Raw genomic sequence first — 22,841 nt, 5'->3', positions numbered from 1 at the left:
GAAAAAAGAGAAACTGGACCTTTTATCCCTAATTCACTTTATATTTTTTATAAAAGTACAAAAGGCTGTAAAGACTTGTATAGTTTACTCATTAAAGGGTACCTGCAGTGGCTCTTTATTTTTAAATATGTTGAAGATCATGCTAAAATAAAACTAAAGAAAAAAACCGCACCGAAATCTATGCACAACTAACGAAGCTATTAGGGAAAAACCCTATTTCACACCTGAGCGATTTTCTGAAACGCTCGGTTTTCGGGCCTTAGCCGCTGTGACGTCACAACATGTACCGGCCATTTTGAATGCATACAATCAGTGGAAACACGATGAGGATTTTTAGTGTTTTTTCATTAATTTTTAGGGATTTTGTGAATATTAAATTAACTATGACTACAGTATCAGTTCTTAGTTTTGTTTGAAATTAGTTTAGTGAATATTTTTTTCATTATTTCTTTGTGTGTGGTTATAATAAGTAACGATACTAGGAATCGCCAAAAATCATCGATTCGTATTTTCTAATAATTAGGAATCGATTGATTATGCCAATTATATCATCAATATTTTTTCCTTCCGAATATGTCGTGACATTTTTTTTAATTCTATTTGTAAGCAATAATCACAAAAAGACAGTACACAAACGTACGTTAATAAAAGAAAACATTTCTAATTTAAATAAAAAAAAACAGTAAGTACAGGGTTAGTGTATAGGTCCCTGATAAGTACTTATATGATGTTTGCTGTTGTATTCTTTGAAAAGTGAAAGTATAGAATATATATTTTTCTATTATTTAGTATTGGGAAGTACATAGAATTAATATGAGAGAGTGAGTGAGAGATTCCCTTGTTTAACCCCCTCCCCATATAATTGATTCAACAAATGTTATTTCATTTTATGTCCTTCGTTATATCTTCAATATCAGTAACATTTTTATTATTAAATTGGATTGTTCATTTTTAACGTCAGTTGAATTTATTAGTACCCCCCCCCCCAACACACACACACACACACACATAATTTTTTTGATTCAAACAAGTGTTTCTCTATTCATATTTCTTACATAATCTGTCAAAGCCATTTTTAAATACATTTCTTGTTTATTCAACTTTTGTTAATTTGTGTTTCTTATTATCCTACACCAGGGACCTGTAACATGTTCGTCTCCGTGGTTACGTACGAAATCCACGTGTTTCACGTGTCAATCAAAATCAGTCGACGCAATCTTGAATGGTGCAATTTGAGACATTCATCGGCTCCTTTGGCAAATACATAGTGGGACATAAGTAATAGCCAGAGGCACCGAATGTTTATCACACCTTTCCAAGTCATCGGTCTTGACCATAGCAAGTGTATTAATCACGTAATCCCAAGTCCTACCCCACCACACGTGTAAATTAAACAGATTACCAAGAACTTGTTGAAAAATCTGATGGATTAAATATTTTACACTTTAATTAATTACAACTGTTTAGCCTGTCAAATGGTGATTTGTATACAGTTTTAAAAAAAATATACAAAACACAAGTATATTCACCTAACTTTTTGTTCATATTTTACTGAATTATAATAGATTGTCTCTTGAATTAGTGATAATTAAAAAAATGATTTTTTTTCTCAGTTGACATGTTATTCTTCTAAGTTCAACATACATTTAGAATTTAAATTATTCATAAAACCGCTAACGATCGGAATTACATAAATTATGAGTTTTGTTTCCGAATTTATTACAGATTTGATAAGGGGAGGGGGGTCTTCTGTAATTAGGACCGTAGACTATTATTTGAAGAACCGGGTACTTTACAGTTCTGCACTTTAGAAGTTTGTATGCATATTTTTTTTTAACCTTAATGTTTTCTTTAAAATTATATCAAAGATATATCTGAAGACTACATAAGAAGGATATGATGAGAGAGAGAGAGATGAGAGGGGTTAAAATTTATATATTTAGCATTGCAGACGCACTATTTGATATAATGTAACGTGTTTTAAATTTTTATTTTGTAAATTAATTTTAATTAGTACAGTGACAAAAAAAATTATAAGTACATTATCATAATTAGGAGTACGCGGGTATCATTAAATATTTAACAATTAGTTTTAATTACATGTATATTGAGAATGATGATGGACCCGATTTTGAAAATATATTTGGTTGTGACCTTGAAGTAAAATTAAATTGATAATATTGTTGCTGCTGATTGCTAAATGGTAACAACTGATTATTAAATTAATTTTTATCCAAACGAGAAAATTGTCAATTATCATTAAGCCGATAGTTATGAAGATCTTATGGAAATAGTTAACAGCTTGATGAACGAACTGTTTTAGGACATTGAAAATATAGAATTGAAAATTCCTCTATTTTGACTTTGATGATTTTTTTCCAGTCATATTCAGTAGGCTGTAACAGGGAGATATATACAGGAACTTTAATTGTAGTATACACGACCCTGGCTGTAGGCTGTTTTGAAATCTAAATTCCTCCTTAGAATCGGTTTCTGGTTGAGCCTAGTAAGGTCTGATGCAAAGCTCAATAGTTATTCCGTCTGAATTTTTAAAACTTATAGACCAATGCCTCATATCAAAGCTAAAATCGTCGTTGTTTTCCAAGTTAATCTCATTGTCGTTAATACTGACCCGCTTATGCGGTACATGTTGTGACGTCACGCCAGTAGAGCCTCGTTATCGATCATTTCTATTTTCGCTTGATTGGATTTTCATAACAGGTAAAAATAGGCACTTTTGAAGCGCGATAACTTCGTTATTTGTGCATAGATTTCGATGCGGTTTTTTTCTTTCGTATTATTTTATCGTGATCTTTATCATTTCAAAAAATAAATCGCTACTGCAGGTAATCTTTAAGAAGAAAAAGGAAGCAATTAAGGCACTAGAAAAATGGGAAAATAATGGAATGTTTTTTGGTGATATAGACTGGAATAAAATATTTGAACTTCCTTTTAAAGTAACAAAAGAAGCAAAATTTCAGTGGATGCAATTTCAAATTCTGCATAGGATTATTGCAACAAATAAATACCTTTACAATCTCAAACTAATTGATTCACCTGTATGTTCCTTTTGTAGACAAGATGTCGAAACGATTGAACACTTATTTTTTGAGTGTTTCTGCGTAAAAAAAATATGGTGTCACATTGAGGAATGGTTTATAAATAAGTTTCATTTTACCATTAATTTTGATAGAAAGGATATACTTTTTGGTAAATTCAACAACAAAAACATGTTTAGACTACACAATGTATTAATACTTACTGTTAAGCAATTTATTTTTGCTAGTAGGTTTAAAAATGTGCCTAAACTAAGCATCTCAATGCTAGAAAAAAATATTGTGGATAGAAGATTAGTCGAAAAAGTTATACTTTTAAGAAACTGTAAATTTTCAGAATATGAAAAATATTGGAAAACTATTTGTGATATGATATAATGTATTTATTTTTCTCAAGTTTATATACAAATGTACAAGTATGTTAAAATACTTAATACTGTTCCCCCCACCTCACTTTTTTGCACCCTTTCACCCCCTTTTTCCTTTCTTTAATTTTATCTCTGTATATAAAGCTTTCACAGTGAATATTCATTAAAATGTACAATATGTCATATACAATTTTAATGTGATTTTGAAATGCAACATATATTTACTACAAAGAAATTATATTTAATATGAAGTATCAGGCAGTAGAAATGAAAGTATGTATTGAATGTTAACTTATATATTGTATAGTCTGTATATGTGAAAGCACAAATAAAATCTATGAATTAAAAAAAAAAACACGTGACTTCTGCAATAGTGTTCTGACATTGCACATGGAGTTTGAAATAACTTGTAAAGTTTATGATATTCTCCATGTCATAACACCTCAATTTTGTAGTAATTTGACGTCATTTTCCATTATTCAGTCATGTATATTGGTAGTTCAGAGAAGTGAAGGTACTGAGATATTTTGTGGTGAGCCTTTAATATCTCTGTATGCTTTGCAAAATTTCACGAAAAGCGCAGTACAGGAATTAAGCGCTTGACAGCTCGTCCATCTTGGCAAGTCTAAAAACTTGCTTTCTATCACAATGGAATTCTCACGGCGCGGTCATGCACTACACAGTTATAAAGAATGAAGATAATGAATGGTGATCGATCTCAAAAAAAAAAATCTATTAACAATACAAATCTGGAAAGAGGGCATAGAACACGGACCTCTGGAAATTCCAGAGTTGAGGACAAGTCTAAAAACTTGCTTTCGATCCTGATGGTATCTATTAACGCCGCCATACACCATTAGTTTTATAAGGGTATTGTTACCGATACATATTTGAAATGAAATAAATATTTTTTAAAGACATTTAATTTCCATTAACTGTTAAACTAGCATAGCTAAATTTGCTGTAAAAAACCTTTTCAAAAGAGAGATAAAGAGAGAGTGAGAGAAAGAGAGTATGTGTGTATATCGAAAGAAGAAAGTTCACTTGCCGGTCGTCATGGTTACCAGGCAGAGAATAGTCAATACAACTCGAGTTTTCCCATGTTAAATAGGGACTCTGTAGATAACAAAATGATCAAGATTGATGCCTTATATACTGCCAGAGTAAATACATCTATAAATCGAAGCGTTTTTATAAACAATTTCCTTGTTGAATATTTTTTTATTCAAAAAAAAAGGCAGAAAAGATGAATAATTTATAAAATTCCGAAAACTAAATGATAATTATCTAAACTGTTTTCTATTTATAGTATAAATTACTGTTAATGTCATTTATCTTTTTTAGGATTGATCATAGCAACCTGCCAATCAATTAATAGATCAGGTAGAGAAATAATATAAAGATGTAAAAATTTGGAGAGGATTTCATTCGGTATTTTAAGTATAAAACATATGCTCATTTAGCCGGTACTGATTTTCTTAATTTCAAACACTGTGAAAGATAACATTGCACAGCTTCAAATGGATTTTTTTTGTCGATCTTGAGAATGGAATTCGATCTAGCCCTCCCTATTCCTCTTCTTAATCACAATTAAAAGTAATGGGGTTTTTTCTTTGCTCATGAAATTTTTTTGTTTTTGCTTCCAAACCAACTTAAAAAAAATATTAAAACCTGATATGGAAATGGAAATCTTCTATAAGATACTTATAAATCTACAAAAACATAATTTTATCCCCTCTCTCTCTCTCTTCTCGATTTGTCCGTCTATTCATGCATCTGGTTTATATCGTCTGCTTGTTTTTCTTTGCTTTTATATGATTAAATTAAAATCGAAGGTGAATTTGAGCAACGAAAAAGAAAATCGCATATATATCACTTAAACAGTAAACTGTATAGTAAGAATTGATCATAAATTTCGGGAACAATTTTAACATTTTGGAACAAACATTTTTAAAAGGAAAATTCTCATGTTCAAGCTCTCATGTTGATTTCATTTCATATCTGAAAAATATTGAAACATGTTGAAATTCTTGTGCTGACAATACTTTTTGAATTATCAAGATTTTTTTCTTTTCCTTAATCTGGTATGTTTGTGTACTATTACAGAATGTACTTATTTATTAAAATATTTAATTGTTTGGAATGAATTGACTTCAAATTTTGATTTCTGAAAGATATTAGTATATTTAACTTTGTGGTTTAAAACGAATTTTCTAATCTGTGATCAAAGCGTGTTCACTGATTACGGAGATAACAGAAAACAGAAAATAAAACTAACATTCTATTGATAGTTCTGTAAATAGATTATTGAAAAGAGAATTGTTATAAACAGTTTGCTACTGAGAGTTCTCCGAAAACGTAAACGCATGACTGCGATTCTCGGGGTACTCCATACATGTACATAATGAATTCGATACCTTGTGTTTTTAGATGTGTTATACTATGAGGTAAAACGTTATTACAGAAAAGTTGCCTGTGTACGTTTAGTTAAAGGGTAAGCACAGATTTAAAATTTTATCAATTGAGTGTGCATATGAGTCAATATATAATGAAATGATTTTTTTTAAAATCTAAAATGGTTCTTTTAAGTAAATTTATTCATACCTTAGTTACATTAAACGTGCAGTCGACCTGCAGGAATATTCATGAAAACCAAGTTTAACAACAAGGGGGTTTGTTTTCGAAGAAAACAATTGTTACATAATTCAAGATGGATTGTTAATTTTTCTTAAATGTAAATCTTTTTTTCTTTTTCATAAAATATAAATGAGGTTATTAAGTCCTAATTTACATTTCAAAATGTTTTCTCATTAGATAACACGCAGCACATCAAGATTTTAGCATAGAAATCAAGTTTTAACATTCAATTTACTGTACCGTTATTTAATCATTTCTTCAACCTGATTTATACCGGTTTTTATTTTTTCATACTTACCTTCCATGTTATATTTTTTGTCAAATATATTTACTCAAATTACTCAGTATTTGGGATTTAAAAATTTCCTTGATGCATTATGAGTTATTTTGACAAAAACAGTATAGAAAGAACACAATTTCGTTCTCTATATTGTAAATATTCAAATACATATTGCTTATCAAGAGAACCTAAGTAATATTCATCTCAAATGCCATGAAAACAGATAAAACTGACATAATTATGAGGCTAGGTTTTTTTTTTCAATCTGTCATCATAAATACTTTGGGAATTCTATGTGAACAGAAATCTTATAACATGATTTCTACTTCATAAATTAATAAAGGAATGAATTTAATAGCTACCCAATTTATACGGTATAAAATGGGTTGGGGCAGTTTACGCTTTATAAACCGCGAAGCGGTTTATAAAAAAGCGTAAATTGTCGAAGTTTTTTCTCGGTCCCATCGAGTATATATATATATATATATATATATATATATATATATATATATATATATATATATATATATATATATATATATATATATATATATGTGTGTGTGTGTGTGTGTGTGTGTGTGTGTGTGTGTGAGGGGGTGTGTGTGTGTGCAACGGCAGCGATATTAAATTGTGGACACATTGGCACTTGAAGTTGTGCAATGTTGTCTTTCAGACCTAGAGTGTTTGAAACTTACAAAAGTAGTTATCGCTAAATTATCACTTTTTTCAGGCTTCGCAGCACAGTTAAGGCTGCAATAAAGAGGCGGGGCCTAATTTTTACGGGAAATGCTTACTATGACATCACACAAAAATACAAGTTCTTCAAATTACCACAGAATGAAATGATACGCTATTTTAAACTGTTGGATAGCTTTAAACTACATCAATACTTACTATTGCATGTATTTTTGTCGTTGGTTAAATCCCACACAGCCAAATATAAACAATTCACTGATCGCAATGCGATTGTCAATGTGACGTCATATCGTAAAATTTGACGCAGTTTGTATGCAGTGAGAGGCAGATCAAGTTATATTTCATACAATGAAAAATGTGTTTTGTAATTAAATAAAATATTATTTGCAGATATATAAGTGACCATTAACTTGGATGCGATGTCTATTTAATGATTTTATTCATATACTTCGCGTACATTCCCTAGACAAGTGAAATTGCCGTACATTTGTATGCAGATTCATTGAAGGGTAATAGAAGGGTCGTAATAAATCGATATATTGCAAGGGCAAACCCTCAATGAATTACGACAAGCTTTTACACATAAACTCAAGAGGTATGAAGATATTTGAAAAGTGCTGAGAACCTGATGAAATCTTGCAAATGAATTAATTATATCTATATTTAATGTACTTGACCAGCAAAATATTCAACATACGGTCTAACAAATGTAATTTTAGCAATTATATAGTAGAATCTATATAGGTTCGCAGCACTTTTCACAAACTACAAAGAGTGTTGAAAATAATTATAAATCAAACTTAGATTTTGAACTTGGTTATGCCCTTGCAATATTGGAATTTATAGATGACCTCAATACTGCAGGTATATTTGCTAAAATCACGTGACTGTCACATTACGTGACAAATCTAAATAAGAAATCTAGTCGTCTTCAACATGTAGTTTTCAACCACATTACATTTGTCCGATAATAGTAAAGGCCTAAAAAGAATCGCCCATCCTTGCAAAGAATGTATTTTTTCTGTCTAAAAAATTCGCCGATATTTCCATTTGGCACCTTAACTGTACTGCGTTAGAATATTTAGTTAAATCTTTTAAAAAGCTCTTCATCTTTATGCTATTTTTCTACTCAATCTATCAATCGATCGGTAGGTTGCTATTATCATTTTATAGTAACGAAATTATAATAATTATAATATAAAAAAAAATTATTGACAATAAAAATGGATTAGATAATTATCATTTGGTTTTCCAAAAAAAAAAAAGGTTTTTTTTTAACCCCCCCCCCAAAAAAAAAAAAATCAACACGGAAATTATTTATAAACGCATTGATTGGTGGATATGGATACTCTTTAAAGATTTGACTATCACTTACAACAAGAGTCGTATTGCAAATTTAACTAAAATATGAAATACAGTCCTAGTTATGTATATTAAACACCTGTCACACCGGGTCTGCGTCCTCACGGCGATCGCACGGCGTCCAAAAAAAATAATGCAAAACGCCGAGGTGAGCGCAGTAGAGTCTCCTACAGCGCCGTGACAACGCGGTGAGATCTCCAATGAACGCGGTAGGGTCGCGTAGGGTTTCCTAGAACGCCAGGGGACGGCGCGCACTTTGGGCATGCACAAAGTACGCGCCGTGTGATCGCGGTCTGATAAGAACGCAGTAGAAACGTAGTATGATCGCCGTAGCAGCGCGGTGAGATCTCCAACAACGCAGTGGGAACTCCGTACGAACGTCGTGAAGACGCACATGATCGCTGTATGAACGCAGTGATAGTAGACTGCGATTCCACGGAGACCTTGCGGAGTCATTGGAGATTTCACTGCATTTCTATCGTGCTTTTAAGGCGCTTCTAATGAGATTAATAGTCTTGTGATTTTTTGTCTGCGATTACACAGCGATAACAAGGAGTTGTCACTGCGATCATTGCGCTCCCTTAGAGTTTCTACCGCGTCCGTTGGCGATCGCAGTGCGCTTTCACGGCGTTGTTGGAGTGTTGTCAGCCAGCTCACAAAACAAGAGCAATGGCTGCTGCACAACGGCAAGCAGGGATGTTCTTTGCATTGATACATCTTCAACAAGTCCAAGAAGAAGATGCTGTATATCTTATTCAAGACAGAGGAGAGCCACAAGGCGTAGGAGGGTTTGGGTACGGCAGTGGCTGGACGTCGACAGAAGGCTGAATTATGGTCACTTCAATCAACTCATGCCTGAGTTACGGAATGAAGATCCTGCAAGTTTCATGAATTTTCTCCGTTTGCCGCCTGTTATGTTTGATGCCCTCCTTGCAAGATTGCTTCCATATATCACCAAGCAAGACAATAATTATCGTAAAACAATCGAACCAGGTTTGAAACTTGCTATGACGTTACGCCACCTAGCCACCGGAGAAAGATATGCAAGCATGAAATTCGACTTTAGAGTACCCCACAACACAATATCTCTGTGCGTTCGTGAAGTATGTCAAGCCATCATTAATGAGTATAAGGACGAGTGCCTCCAATGTCCAATCACTGAAGAAGAATGGTGTGCAATCTCTGCAGAGTTTTGTCGCAGATGGAACATGCCTCATACCTGTGGAGCACTTGATGGGAAGCATATTGCTTGTAGACGTCCTCGCAACAGTGGTAATTTGTATTACAACTACAAAGGTTTTTTCTCAGTCGTGCTCATGGGCCTTGTTGATGATGCAGACTACAAATTCCTGTGGATTGATGTAGGTGGATATGGACACATGTCCGATTCTCAGATTTTTAACGCGTCCGAGCTGAAGGAGTGTTTGGAGGACAACAGCATAGGATTTCCTGTAGCAGAGCCACTTCCGAATGATGACACGCCAACACCGTACTTCATTCTTGGTGACGATGCTTTTGGGCTTCGCACATACCTCATGAAGCCATATTCACAGCACCAAATGACAAAAGAGCAAAGAATTTTTAATTACCGAGTGTCAAGGAGTCGACGCATTGTTGAGAATGCGTTTATCATCATGGCGCAGCGCTGGCAGATTCTACTGACAATAATGCAACAAGAACCCGAGACAATCGCTACCATCGTAGAAACATGTGAAATTCTTCACAATCTGATGCATATGCAACACCCTGCACTCCAAAACGCTGACATGGACGTAGAAAATGCAGACCACCAAATAATCCCTGGTTCATGGAGGACCACAGCGAATATGCATGCTGTGGAGAATGTTATGGGCCCCAATCGAGATAGCACAGCAGCAAAGAAACTGCGGGAGTATCTGAAGTTGTACTTCAACTATACAGCTGGTTCTGTCCATGGCAGTATCGTATGATTTGAGTTTTACCAAGATATGAATAACATTTGAAAACAGGAGAGAACTTTAATTTTGTATGTGTGTTTATGAATCGTTATGATTTACTTAAATATGATTTATTTGAATGTTCATAAATTTCATATTTTATTTGCATTTTATGAAAAGTCATGTTTACCATATTTCATTTAAATAAGCAAAGAGACAAAAACAATGCTAACATCATTTATTTACTAATAAATGTAGAAAATAAAGTTCACCACTCCCATCTGTATACATGTCAAACGGTTCAAATAAAAAACTAAAACAAACAATCAGTCAAACAAACAATAACATAGTTCATACTTCCGGTATTTCTTGAGTTATAGTAACACAGAAAATAAAAAAAATACGGTTCATATTTTTTGGTATGTCGAATAACCGTAAATTGTTTACTGTCCCTCTCCATCCCTACACCCATCACATGCCTCGGCAACTCTGTCAAGAGGGGTTTACACATTTCCAGACTGTTGTTGACCAGACTAGTTAAGCTTACTGACTGTTCTGTAGATTGAATAGGGGCGCTGGTAGTTGCTATGTTAGATAGTCCTTCTGTCACCACTGTCGTCGGCTGTAGCTCAGTCATTTGTGCATGAACCCAAACAGGATTCTGCGACCCCCAAACAGACATATTCTGTTGGACGGTTGTAGGCCACTGCTGAGGCGGAGGCTGCCAAATTGCGCTAGTCGATCCAGTACCGGGAGAAGGCCGAGGAAAGGCATGGAACTGCTGTTGTTGTGCTGAAAATTGCAGTTGATGAGCAGAATATGGCTGTTGATAGACTACAGGATTAAGAAGCTCTTCACTTTTTTCTTGGTAGGTATACAATAGGTTGGAGCTTTCCCTTTTGAACTTAAGCCACAGTGACGGATGCCGGTTTACCATCGCTTCCCTTGTCCAGTCAGCGAAGGCGGTTCTCTCCGTGGCCTTTTTTTGCAGGAGCCAGCATCTCCAATACTTTTGTTTGAAATGCCATGGACTGCTCACCTCTGTTTGCGATATTGCTGAGCAATCGCTCTTCCTCTTGAATGGCTTTCTTTTTGGACGATACTGATGATAGAGGTTCCAACTGCTGACGAGAGATGGTATCAGTTTCTGTTTCAAATTGTTTTTCTAAATTGTCGTTGTTATCATCATCTGCAGAATTAGCGGAAGCTATCTTCCCCTTCATTTGTAAAAGCACAAAAAATAAGAAATATTGATCACAAGTCAGGAACTTTATGAACACAAAAATGCATTAGAGGTCTACAATGAAAAGAATGGACTTTTTGTACTTACACTGACTGTGTTTTCTTCTTAATTTCAAAGATATGAACCTTCAGGCAGGCAAAATTTTGAAGGATCCAGCGGTCTCTTTCTGTTAGCTCACTTGCGCCATCACCAGATTTTCTATGTAAGAGGCGGGTATAACGGGTACGGATGGACCGTTACCAGGTCTTCAGTGTTTCAACGTCCTTACCAAGGCTAGCTGCTTTGGATTCCCAAAGAGTGTCTTTCTTTTTGAAATCCTTGTAGGCATTCAGATTTTTGTTGTACAAAATTTCATTTGCCTCAAGCCATGAAGTCATTTCTTCCTCTTGTTCATCAGTAAGAGCAGTCTTAGATCTTTTCTGTGGGAGAATGTCTGGGGTTGAAGGGTTTGATGGACTACTTGCTCCAGAGGACAGGGGACAAGGTGATTTGTCGCGCTCTGGATGAGGTGGTGATGGTGAATCTGGATTCAAATCTGTCGGCATTGGATTTTGGTCTGATGTCGTTTGAATCGCAGCTGTTTCAATTAACTCTGATTCTAAAGCCGTAGGATTAAAATCCAAGGGCAGAGGACTATTTTTTGTCCTTTTTTTAGATTTTGTGACCCTCTTCCTAGTCATGGTGAAACAGGACTGATTGACGATGCAAGCACTCCTTCTATATATATATACCCATGGGTGAAGAACGCATTGTGAACGTATTATGAACGCAGATAGCGCAGTGAGAACGCGGGGTGGCAACTCCTAGCATGCCGTGGAATCTCCGCGGAAGCGCAGTCCCGGAGAATATAAGACAGAGCTTTGTCAATTTGCTTACATACAAGTGACAAACAAACATGATTGATAGAGGGCGTTGCTTTTCTTGGAAACGCTTACTAACCTGATAAGTATTCTAAAAAAAAAATTACTGATGTAAGAGGAAGGTAAAACGATTTAATATTATTATGTAACCATTGGCTTCTTTTGAAGACAAGCAGTCTTCTTCTCAAATGTAGTTTTCTGAGAATGCTCCTGCAGGTCTTCAAGTTTAAGCCATTTCAAGTTTTTTTTTCTCTATATTAAGCATACACGATACCCCAAAAACAGTGAAAAAAAATCACAAATTGAATAGTTCAGAAATCCTGGTAATTCTGAAATTATTCTGGTATAAATCTTTTATATTTTTTTTATCAAGTAAATGTATGCTTTTCATTTACTGCCATGATGTTGCAAGGGAGTGTATTGTTTTACAAGAAAAATAGCATTATGAAATCAAATCAAATCGTCTGACTGACGTTTTACATTCTTAATGTAAGGCCATTTTTTACACATTGAATTGTCTATGGATTTTTCCGTTTGCCCTATCATGACAAGGAGCACACGGCGGATGTGACCGGTCGACTAAGAGATACTTACTCCTCCATGACATCTGATCCCACATCTGATGCATTTAGAGGTATGTGTTTGCTCTGCTCCCGACTTGTATTCTTTCAATGCACTTGAATTGCTGTTCATTATTTCCATATTTCATTCTATTAACCACTATTAAAAGAAAACACACAAACACTTCTAAGTAGAACTGTAATAGGTTTTAAAAAATAAGCCCAGTTTTTACAATTACAGTTTAATGTGTATATCATACTAATGTCAGTTCTTTTATGAGTGCATTGTAAACACTTTATCAAAGTAAAATTAAAATATTTGCTATACTTTTGGCACAAATATATATAAATAAGCTCAGTTTGATGACAAGTTTTACAATTACGTTTACTGTGTATCCTAATATAGTACATTAGGGAATATCAGCTGGTTTTAATTGGAAAAAAATGACAATACTAGATAACATCAATTACGAAAAATTAAAACATTTTGGAAATTGATTTCAAAAGGTATTGCTTCCTAGACCTTAAGTATATAGTCCTTTCTTTTAATGATGTTAAATCACGAACGGAAAAGAAACATCAATAGATATTGCTTAAAAATAAAATGTCTTAGTACAACATAAACTAATCAACAGTGAACTACTTTCTCTTTGCTTCTCGCACATATATGCGTTCATTGTGCTTGTATTTCACAAACCTTTACAAAAAACTATTGTGTACTATAGTTAACTGTAGTTTACTATAGTATCAAAGTTTTCACAATAGAAAACCAGAAATTTAAAGTATTTTACTATGTATTTTAGGTAGTTATATTTTATGTACTCCAATTTATTTTTTACATTAATTGGAATTATTACTTGTAGATTCAGAACTATAAACTTCAGAGTACTTGTGTGTAGAGTCAGAGTGATTTTTTGAACAAAGTAGTTTTGTTGATAACCAATAACAAAATATGAAAATTTCCAAGTTCATTTTTTATTGAAGAAGGAGTTGTCTATAATACCAGAAAGCAGAGTTTTCAAATTACCATGAGGAATAATTGTAATAAGTGTAGAAAAATTATACATTTTAATGCTACAGACTTTTGAAAAATTTGGTGATTTTAAAATTGCGTTCTTTGGATTTTTTGAGAATCCATATTTGATATAAACCACTAATTGAATATGTCGTACCACAGAACGTCTGACGTTTCTCTTTTGCAGCAGTTGATATATTTGTGAGATAGACTGTAGGGTTATTTTGTTTAATAAAAAAAAATATTTAACGTCAGGTGTCTGTGAAATTTTGGAACAGATAGTTACGCTGAAGGAAAATGAACTACTCATATACACATATATAACGTCCATCTAGAAATCACAAAGAAATGTTTTATTGCATTGCAGCTTGAATTGAATAGAAAATATGATGTTGATAATAACAACAAATAAGTGTGGTTGTTAACAACACGGTGGTTGGAGAAAGATATCTTTCTTTTTTAAATCCTTTAGTTAGAAGGGATTGAAACAGAATAATGTATTTGAAAAAAAAATGAAGAACCGTTTGATATAGATTAGGTAAAAGGTAATGCGTTTAGAACATTTAAGCAATATAGATCTATCTTTTGTACCAGTAATATTATCTGTAAATTTTATAGCCAATGCTTATAATTCAATTTTAATGAAAAACATGTTACTTTTCAAGTACATATATACGCATTATTTTGCTAACTCAAAAATTTGTGCACGAAATTTGCATGCTGACAGCTCTGTACAAAAATTGAACGATTCTAAAAACCTGTCGTACACAAGGCAGGTATAATTTTCTTTTAAAGCTATACATGTAAAAATAAATAATAAAGAATCCCTTTTCTAATTTTGCCTATCTAATAATTTGCCAAGTTATCAATTAATTAAGTTGTGAATATCTGCACGTGCAATTTTAAAAGCGATTACAACAAGAGCAGGCAGAAGCTTGCTTTATCGGTAAAGGGAAATATGTCGAGTGGAGTGCAACAGAATAATAAAAAGAGACATCTTCAGGTAAAAAAAAATCTGGAAATTAACTTCACATGTGAGTTAAGGCTAGGTATAGGCGTTTCTATGCAAATGAGCTGATAAAAATGCATAAGAGGTATATTCATAATCCAGAGAAAGTGTTGGTTTATTTTATTATGCATTCTTAGTATCCACGATATGTTATAGCCAGTACACATTATGACGTCATATTATGACGTCACTGATCTTACCTACTAGAGGTAATGAGACATTTACAAAACAGCTTCGGCGCAAGGGATTACTCTATATATTTTTACATAAAAATTGTATAATGCTATGAAAAATATTCTATAGATTAATAAAACTGCTGCACAAATCCTAGGCATTTTCTCATTTGACTGGAATTTGAGGAAACTTATACCGGACTGTATAATTTTACCCTTATTCAACTTAAAACTTTACAAATAGAAATTATACAACTGAGGTGTTGATATTTGTGCAGCAATAGCAGCAAACTATGGAATATTTTGATTCTAAATATACCTTGTTTCAGTTAAATAAAATAGAGCATGCCCTTGCACCAAAGAATTTTTCTTGATATCCATTATAATCTTGTGTAGTAAAGAACAATGACGTCATAATATGACGTCATAATGTGTACTGGCTATCTCATGTCGTGGGTACCAAGTAGTTATAAGACAATAAGTTTTAACTTTCTCTGTATAATAGATATAGTCCTTAGGCATTTTAATTAGATTATTTAACTCACCTGCGTGCTTCTCGATACACATGCAACTTGATTTGCAGTTAATACCCTGTATAAAGTTGATGGGCAGACGAAATGCGCGAGAATGTGAGAATAACACTTACATCAAGAAAAACTCAGTCTAAGGTCCTTGAATCATTTTAATTTTTATAACCTACATAGAAAGTTTTTTTTTAGAATTTTTTTTAAAGTTTTGTTTTCAATTTCTACTAATTCAATGTAAAAATAAAATATACAAAACGCGTGCTTCCTTACAGAGTTATATCCCTTGCAACCCGGCATTAACCATTGCCAGCAATTACCTCGCTTAATAATTTTTTTTTTTTTTGATTTTTTTTCTTTTCTCTTCTCAACAAGAATTTTTATTAAATATTTTAAAAATAAAAACACATGATTTAAATATTTTCTTTAAGATACACGAGAAAAAGATTTACCGAATCTGAATTTAAATCATGAAAAGAACACAAACATTATATTGAGAGAGTATTAGTTTATAACCCAGTCGCACCCCTTTATTTCTTGTGCAGACTTAATATTAACATTGTACATGTACCAAAACCTATAATGAAATGTAGCTCGGTGACACAGGTTGACATTATATTCATTGGAAAATGAACAGAAAAATTTCTCCGTAGAATAAGATTAGTGAGAAAGTAAGAAAAATTAGTAAGAATTGAATAATTAATAAGCCTTAATATTTTGAAATGTTCCTGCACATCTGTACATGTACATGCCACTGTTAATGATTTCTGTTATCAATACTTCATAATAAGTATGTTAATTTGTATAATTTGTGTCTCGTTAAAACATCTTTTCGCTTAAAAAGTCGAAATATGTCTTTGAATCATTCATATAACCATAAAACAGACAAGTAAAGTAATTTTGTAGTGGTGCACATAAAACGATTTTGAATAAGTTAAAATGAAAAACTATGGCTCATCTTGGCTTTGAAAATTTCTGATAGGAATCAATGTGAATGGACTAATTCCCTTGCGTTAGTAAGGTGAGCTAATCCCTGCTTCGTATGCTATTTCCCGGTTATCCGTAATCCTCTAAATTTTACTTTTTTATCGGTATAATAAAACAGTTAAAAGTATATTATTGAGGGAATTAGCAAGATTCCAGTTCCCCAATGCCTGGACTATTTCCCAAGGCTTTGGAAATAGCCCTGGCCTTCGTGGACTGGAATCTTGCAAATTCCTTCAATGATATACTTTAACTGTATAATATAAAAACAATGTCTGGCAAAGTTTCTTCAGTACTTGTATCAGTTGCTTAATTTCTTCTGATTATCACTGTGCATATAAAAACAATGTCTGGCAAAGTTTCTTCAGTACTTGTATCAGTTGCTTAATTTCTTCTGATTATCACTGTGCATGTATTAAGCTGATAACCTATGTAACGTATGGAAGTGTTACGGTGTGTGCTGACACTTATTTTAAATTAAGTACGGAGATAAGAACTTCCTCTGCCACTAAAACGTCAATTATTGAAACGGCATGTAACTCTGTTCTACACTAAAGAAACCTAAATAAAGTTAAGCTGGGGGAAACCGTTATGTATATTTAAGGAAATTATATGTCATGGAGCCAGACTACATATCCATCATCGGACTTATTCATTAATAAATGCTAGCAAATATGATCGATTAAAGGTTAACTGTTGATATGACCCCCAAAGAATATATGACAGAGCTTTGTTTTCTTCCATTATACTGAAAAACATGATCGATAGAGGGCGTTGATTTTCTTGGAAAGACTCATTAACCTGATAAATATATTCAAAAATGAATTACTGATGTAAGAGGAAATGTCAAACAATCTAATATCATAATTTATCAGTCGGTTAGTTTGAGAAAAAACCCTCCTCTTATCAACCGTGGTTTTCCGAGAACATTCCTGTAGGTCTGCAAGTTTAGGTTATTACAAGTTTTTTTTCCCATTTTTGTTTAGCCTCGGCAAGATCTTTTGTTTTTTTTACACCCAAAATCGGTGCCAAAAAATGAATAGTTCAAAACTAGATTATTTCGGTGCCAGTTTTTGAATTCTCTAATTTTTTTCCTATTTTTTGTATTTATATTTTTTTTCAAATACATGTATACTAAGCATTGACTACCATCATATTGCAAAGGAATATATTTTTTCACGAGAAAAATAGAATAATGAAATGAAATCTTTTGAATGTTATCTTTTTTATGATGATAAAATATGGGTTTAAATAAAATTTAAAAGTGCTCTTTTGTGAAAGGACAGAAAGGATTTTGAAATGACAGGAGGCGCTTAATAGAAAAAAAAACAATTTGGGATATCTGTTGCTGTTTATTATACTAACTTACCCCCCCCCCCCCAAGAAGAAAAATTAAGATATGTACTTGAAAGACCCTTTTTATCATTGAAACATTCTTTATTACTAATCATTAGGCATACACATTCATATGACAAAGATTAAAATTAAAAGTTATACTTTTACCTACAAGTACCATGGCCTTTTTTAAAAAGATGTTTTACAGTTTTCCCCTAATAAAGCCATCGTTTACTTAAGTATTTTCAGAGTTTTTTTTTAAATTGTGTGTTATTTTGCTATATTAGAATTATTAATTAAATATGTATGATGAAAACTTGAAGAAAGATCATGATGTGTCACATAAATCTAATGTTATGGTTAAAAACCGACACGAAGTCATATCTTAATAGTTTCAAAAGTTTTGCAACTACAACAAGTATATTTGACTCTAATATGTCATAGCTAAGTAATGTCAATTCAAGAAAGAAGTTTAGTTATATGATAGCATAATTATTTCATTTGTATAATATGCAAAAATTATGGCATATCGTTTGCTCAATAACATGCAAAAACTATTTAAAATATTTGCTATATGTTTTGCACAGATACAAAGAATAAGCTCATTTTGATGACAAAGTGTACAGTTTTAGTTTACAGTGCATCTTAATAAAATGTATTTAATATAGACATTTTGCAAGTGAGGTAAGGCTGAGTATAGCCGTTTCTATGCAAATGAGCTAATAAAATGCACAAGAGGTATATCTATTATGCAGAAAAAGTTTAATTTCATTTTCTTTAACATACTTAGTTCCCTACACATGTTATAGTTAGTGCACATTATGACATCATATTCTTTACTACTCGAGATTATAAACGTACACATCAACAAAACAGCTTCGGCGCAAGGGCACATCCTATTTAATTTTACATAAATAATGTATAATTCTTGAAAGAATATTCTAAAGATTAATAAAAGCGCTGCGCAAATCCGATGCACTTTCTAATTTGAGAAGAATTTGAGAAAACTCACACCAGACTGTAAATTTTTACCGTGTTTCAACTCAATCCTTTACAAGTAACTAAACAACTGAGCTGTCGAAATCTGTGCAGCAATCCTTGGAATATTCTTCTTCTAATTATACCTTGTTGCTGTAAAATTAAATAGGGTATGCCCTTGCGCCGAAGCTATTTTGTTGATGTTCTTTAAAACTATGTGTAGTAGAGAAGAATGACGCGTCATAATGTGTACTGGCTATCACTTGTCGTGGGTATCAAGTTTGTATAAGAAAATAAGTTTTAAACTTTTCTGTATAAAAGGTATAGCCTTAATGCGTTTTAATTAGTTATCTGCATGGAAACTTTTATACCTAGCCTTGACTCACTTGCCTTGTGTATATAAGCTACATGTAGTTTTATATGGGGAAAATGGAACTACTAGATATCATCAAAATGTAGTAAACCCGAGAAAATTAGAGCCATTTAGAACAATTTAAAACCTAATTTTAAGGGTATTCCTACTTAGACCTTGGGATATCGTGAGTTCAAATCTCGGCCGCGACTGACCTAAGTCAATAAAAAATGGGTAGCAACTGTTCCTTCGCCATGCGCTCGGCACTTTGAAGTGAAAGTTTTGGGTTCTTCGGATGAGTCCTTAGAAACCGAGGCCCCGTGTCACGGCAGGCGCTGGCACGATAAAAATCCTTCACTGCTCAATGGCCCTGAGTGCCGAGTAAAGTTCAAAATTTGAAGCGCTTCACCGGTATATGGTGACGTCTCTATATGAGTGAAAAATTCTCGAATGGGATGTAAAACAACATCCAATCAATCAATCAATAATTGCGTCTTGCAAAGTGAACATGCATTCATAGATTTAAACAACATTTATTATAACGTCTGAAAGAGAAAAGCATTCATATAGAAATATATCACGTGACATTTACATTACAAACAAGAGCCAAACTAATGACACTCAAGCAGTCCTTCGGACTACTTCTGGAATTGCTCTTGGACTGCTTTCTTAAAATGCGGGACTGCTCAGGGACTGCTGTGGGACTGCTCTAGAAAGCAATCCTAGCAGTTCATAGGACTGTTTTCTGGGACTGCTTTGTTCACACATTCGTGAAAAAGTTCTGAGTGTCAAGAAAGTCCCTTCCCTTGTGACGTCGCGCACAGTATTGGAGGTCTTAATTGCGTAACGTGTAACACTATAAGACGGGAGCTAGTAGATTCAGTCAGTTTTTTTCATTTTGGCAAGATGGATTTTTCCACAAATTTACACATAGCTTGTATAAAATTCATTAATAAATTTCCAATACTTGCCGATTCCGACTAATCATAAAAATAGTAAGCATTCCGTCACATGCCATGATTTTGACAAGTAACAAGGGGAAATCGAATATTTAGTAAAGAATTTTTACTATTAAACAAGTTCTTTTGGTAAAATAAAGGTGATAAATAAAATGTGCAAATCACGAAGTAGACATATTTGGGGAGATTGGTTGGGTGATTTTAATGTCTAGTCGGTTCTGTTACTAATACACAAAAAATATTATGACATTTTACGAGATTTATATCAGAGATGTGAGCTTTCTTCTGTTTGAAATGGAGAACATGTTAAAGATAATTTTTTTTTTTATTCGAAATGGTCAAATAAATAAAATTTTATATTTAAAAAAACTAAAATATTTCTTTTATAAAAACAGAGCAACCATAATCAATAAATAAAATTAAATAAACAAATTGGTTTAATATTTTGTCAAATTAATATGCTACAGACTGATGCAATTATTTAGTGTGAAAGTCTCTTTTCTTCTTTATTTATTTTTTTTCACTGTAATTTTGTTGAATATTCAGAAATAATTTTTACATAAGAATTGTGTCGCAGTAAATATGTTGTACATGTGACTGAACATTACGTAGTCAAATTCAGCATAAAATCAAAGGAATAACAATTGGCATGAAACACGTCAGCCATTTGATAACAAGGTCATTTGAACGATCATTTTTGAAAAGTTAGATTTCCAGACGTAGAATTTGAATCAAGTCCTTCTAAAAAAAAAAAATAAACAGTTATAATAAGGACCCTTAGAAACTTATTGTTAAAATCCTTGTCGCCTGGAAGCATGACATATTGTTTATGTAGTCTTTATAATTTTTATTTGTAGGAAGTTTGTAGAAAATTGAAATGGCGAGTTTTTGGTAGGAATTTGCTGAGAGTAGGTAAGAAAATAGTGTATGTCACAATAAAATCATCTTATCATATTTTTGTAATGCATTTTGACTTTCCTGTAAATATCCCGTGGGGAACCCCTTCTTTATAAACCTTTGTTCATTGTAAATTGTTCATTGTAAATATCCTTTACTGAATCTCAATTCACTGGACCTTAAAACCCGCCAGTTCATGCAAGTTAGTTTGGACACGACAGTCCAAAGAGGAGGACGCATTTATCTCCGCTTATAGCTTTGTGTTTTACATGTGTCTACCCTTGCGATTCATGGCAGTGCTTGCTATGGTGTGCTATTATTATCGGCCGAAGGAGCGGCCGATCCATTTGTGGATGTGTTAGAATGTGGTTATGGGGAACTGAGACGTTATATTTATTCATTACTTCCATGGAGTAATTCTATATTGATAACGTACATAAAAGTTATAAATATTTTTTTTAAATTGCTTTATACTTGCGATTCATGGCAGTGCTTGCTATGGTGTGCTATTATTATCGGCCGAAGGAGCGGCCGATCTATTTGTGGTTGTGTTAGAATGTGGTTATGGGGAACTGAGACGTTATATTTATTCATTACTTCCATGGAGTAATTCTATATTGATAACGTACATAAAAGTTATATTTTTTTTAAATTGCTTTATACTAAATCTAAATGGTTATTATTACATTTCAATTTGTTTTTCATTTCTCATTAGATATTTATTAATTTACGATTTTATAAAAAGTTGTTTCATGAATTGCTCCGCAACAAAGGCGTGCGTAAGATATAAGTGCAAAACGTATTAAATTTCTTCATATGAAAAAACAGTGCCTATAATAATTAATATATTGATAAAGTTTTTAAGAAGTGATCTTTCTTCTACTTTGAATTTTATTTCTTTGGACTCTTTCTTGTGATAATACTTTACAATGCTAAATTTGATATTTTTGCGGCCGATTTGATGCTTTGCATCAATTTAACTTATTTTAACAGTGTAATGGTCCAGCTTTTCTGAAGTAAGGTTTAAATTTATTATTTTATTTTAGTTATTTTCTGTATATCATTCATTTGCCTTAAAAAAAACAATCCGCATTTTTCATCAGTATTTAGCATGTATGTTTTGTTTAATTTGATTACTATAAATAGCAATACGTATTAGAATATTTCAATGTACGGTGTACAATTTCCGTTCATAAAGTCATAACAGTTTGTCCGTAAAGTAGTAATTTGCAATATTGCATTTGTGTTTGAGTTGTTTGTATAGTTTAAACAACTCATGTGTGTGTAATTGAGTCTTAGCTAAGACGTATTCATTGTCTAAAAATTTGATAATGATGTATTCTGTATTATATTAAGCCACAGGAGCTTTTTAGTTAAACTTGTATGTGTCTATTGGAGCAGGTTCCATCCATGAGTACTTAATAATAATCTTTATTCAGGAATAGGCATTATGCAATGTACATGAACATTGAGGTGTGAGTATTATACACATATAAAACTTAATTGAATAGACATGATTTAAGAGACGATTTTAAAACGAATTAACTAATAAACCATATTTTGCATATAAATCAACTAAATATATTATATTGTATATATGCCTAAACCCAAGGATAGCCCATGAAAGCCAGTATGGC

At 32.8% G+C, this 22,841-nt stretch overlaps 1 protein-coding gene and 1 pseudogene across 1 annotated transcript; one reads left to right on the top strand and one right to left on the bottom strand.

Annotated features, from left to right (window-relative positions):
• The first annotated feature begins 9,250 nt into the window (after nucleotides 1–9,250).
• Nucleotides 9,251–10,348, top strand: LOC133188187 (uncharacterized). Its single transcript, XM_061323565.1, has one exon. The coding sequence runs from the start codon at nucleotides 9,251–9,253 to the stop codon at nucleotides 10,346–10,348; it is 1,098 nt and encodes a 365-aa protein (XP_061179549.1).
• A 212-nt stretch (nucleotides 10,349–10,560) lies between these two features.
• On the bottom strand, nucleotides 10,561–12,238 carry LOC133188186 (uncharacterized; annotated as a pseudogene).
• Between the last annotated feature and the right edge of the window lie 10,603 nt (nucleotides 12,239–22,841).

Source organism: Saccostrea echinata, unplaced genomic scaffold, assembly GCF_033153115.1.
Source record: "Saccostrea echinata isolate AGI-Se365-2 ecotype Australia unplaced genomic scaffold, CSIRO_AGI_Sech_v1 ptg000016l, whole genome shotgun sequence".
Classification (NCBI taxonomy): Eukaryota; Metazoa; Mollusca; class Bivalvia; order Ostreida; family Ostreidae; genus Saccostrea; species Saccostrea echinata.
This window is presented reverse-complemented; position numbering and strand designations above follow the sequence as displayed.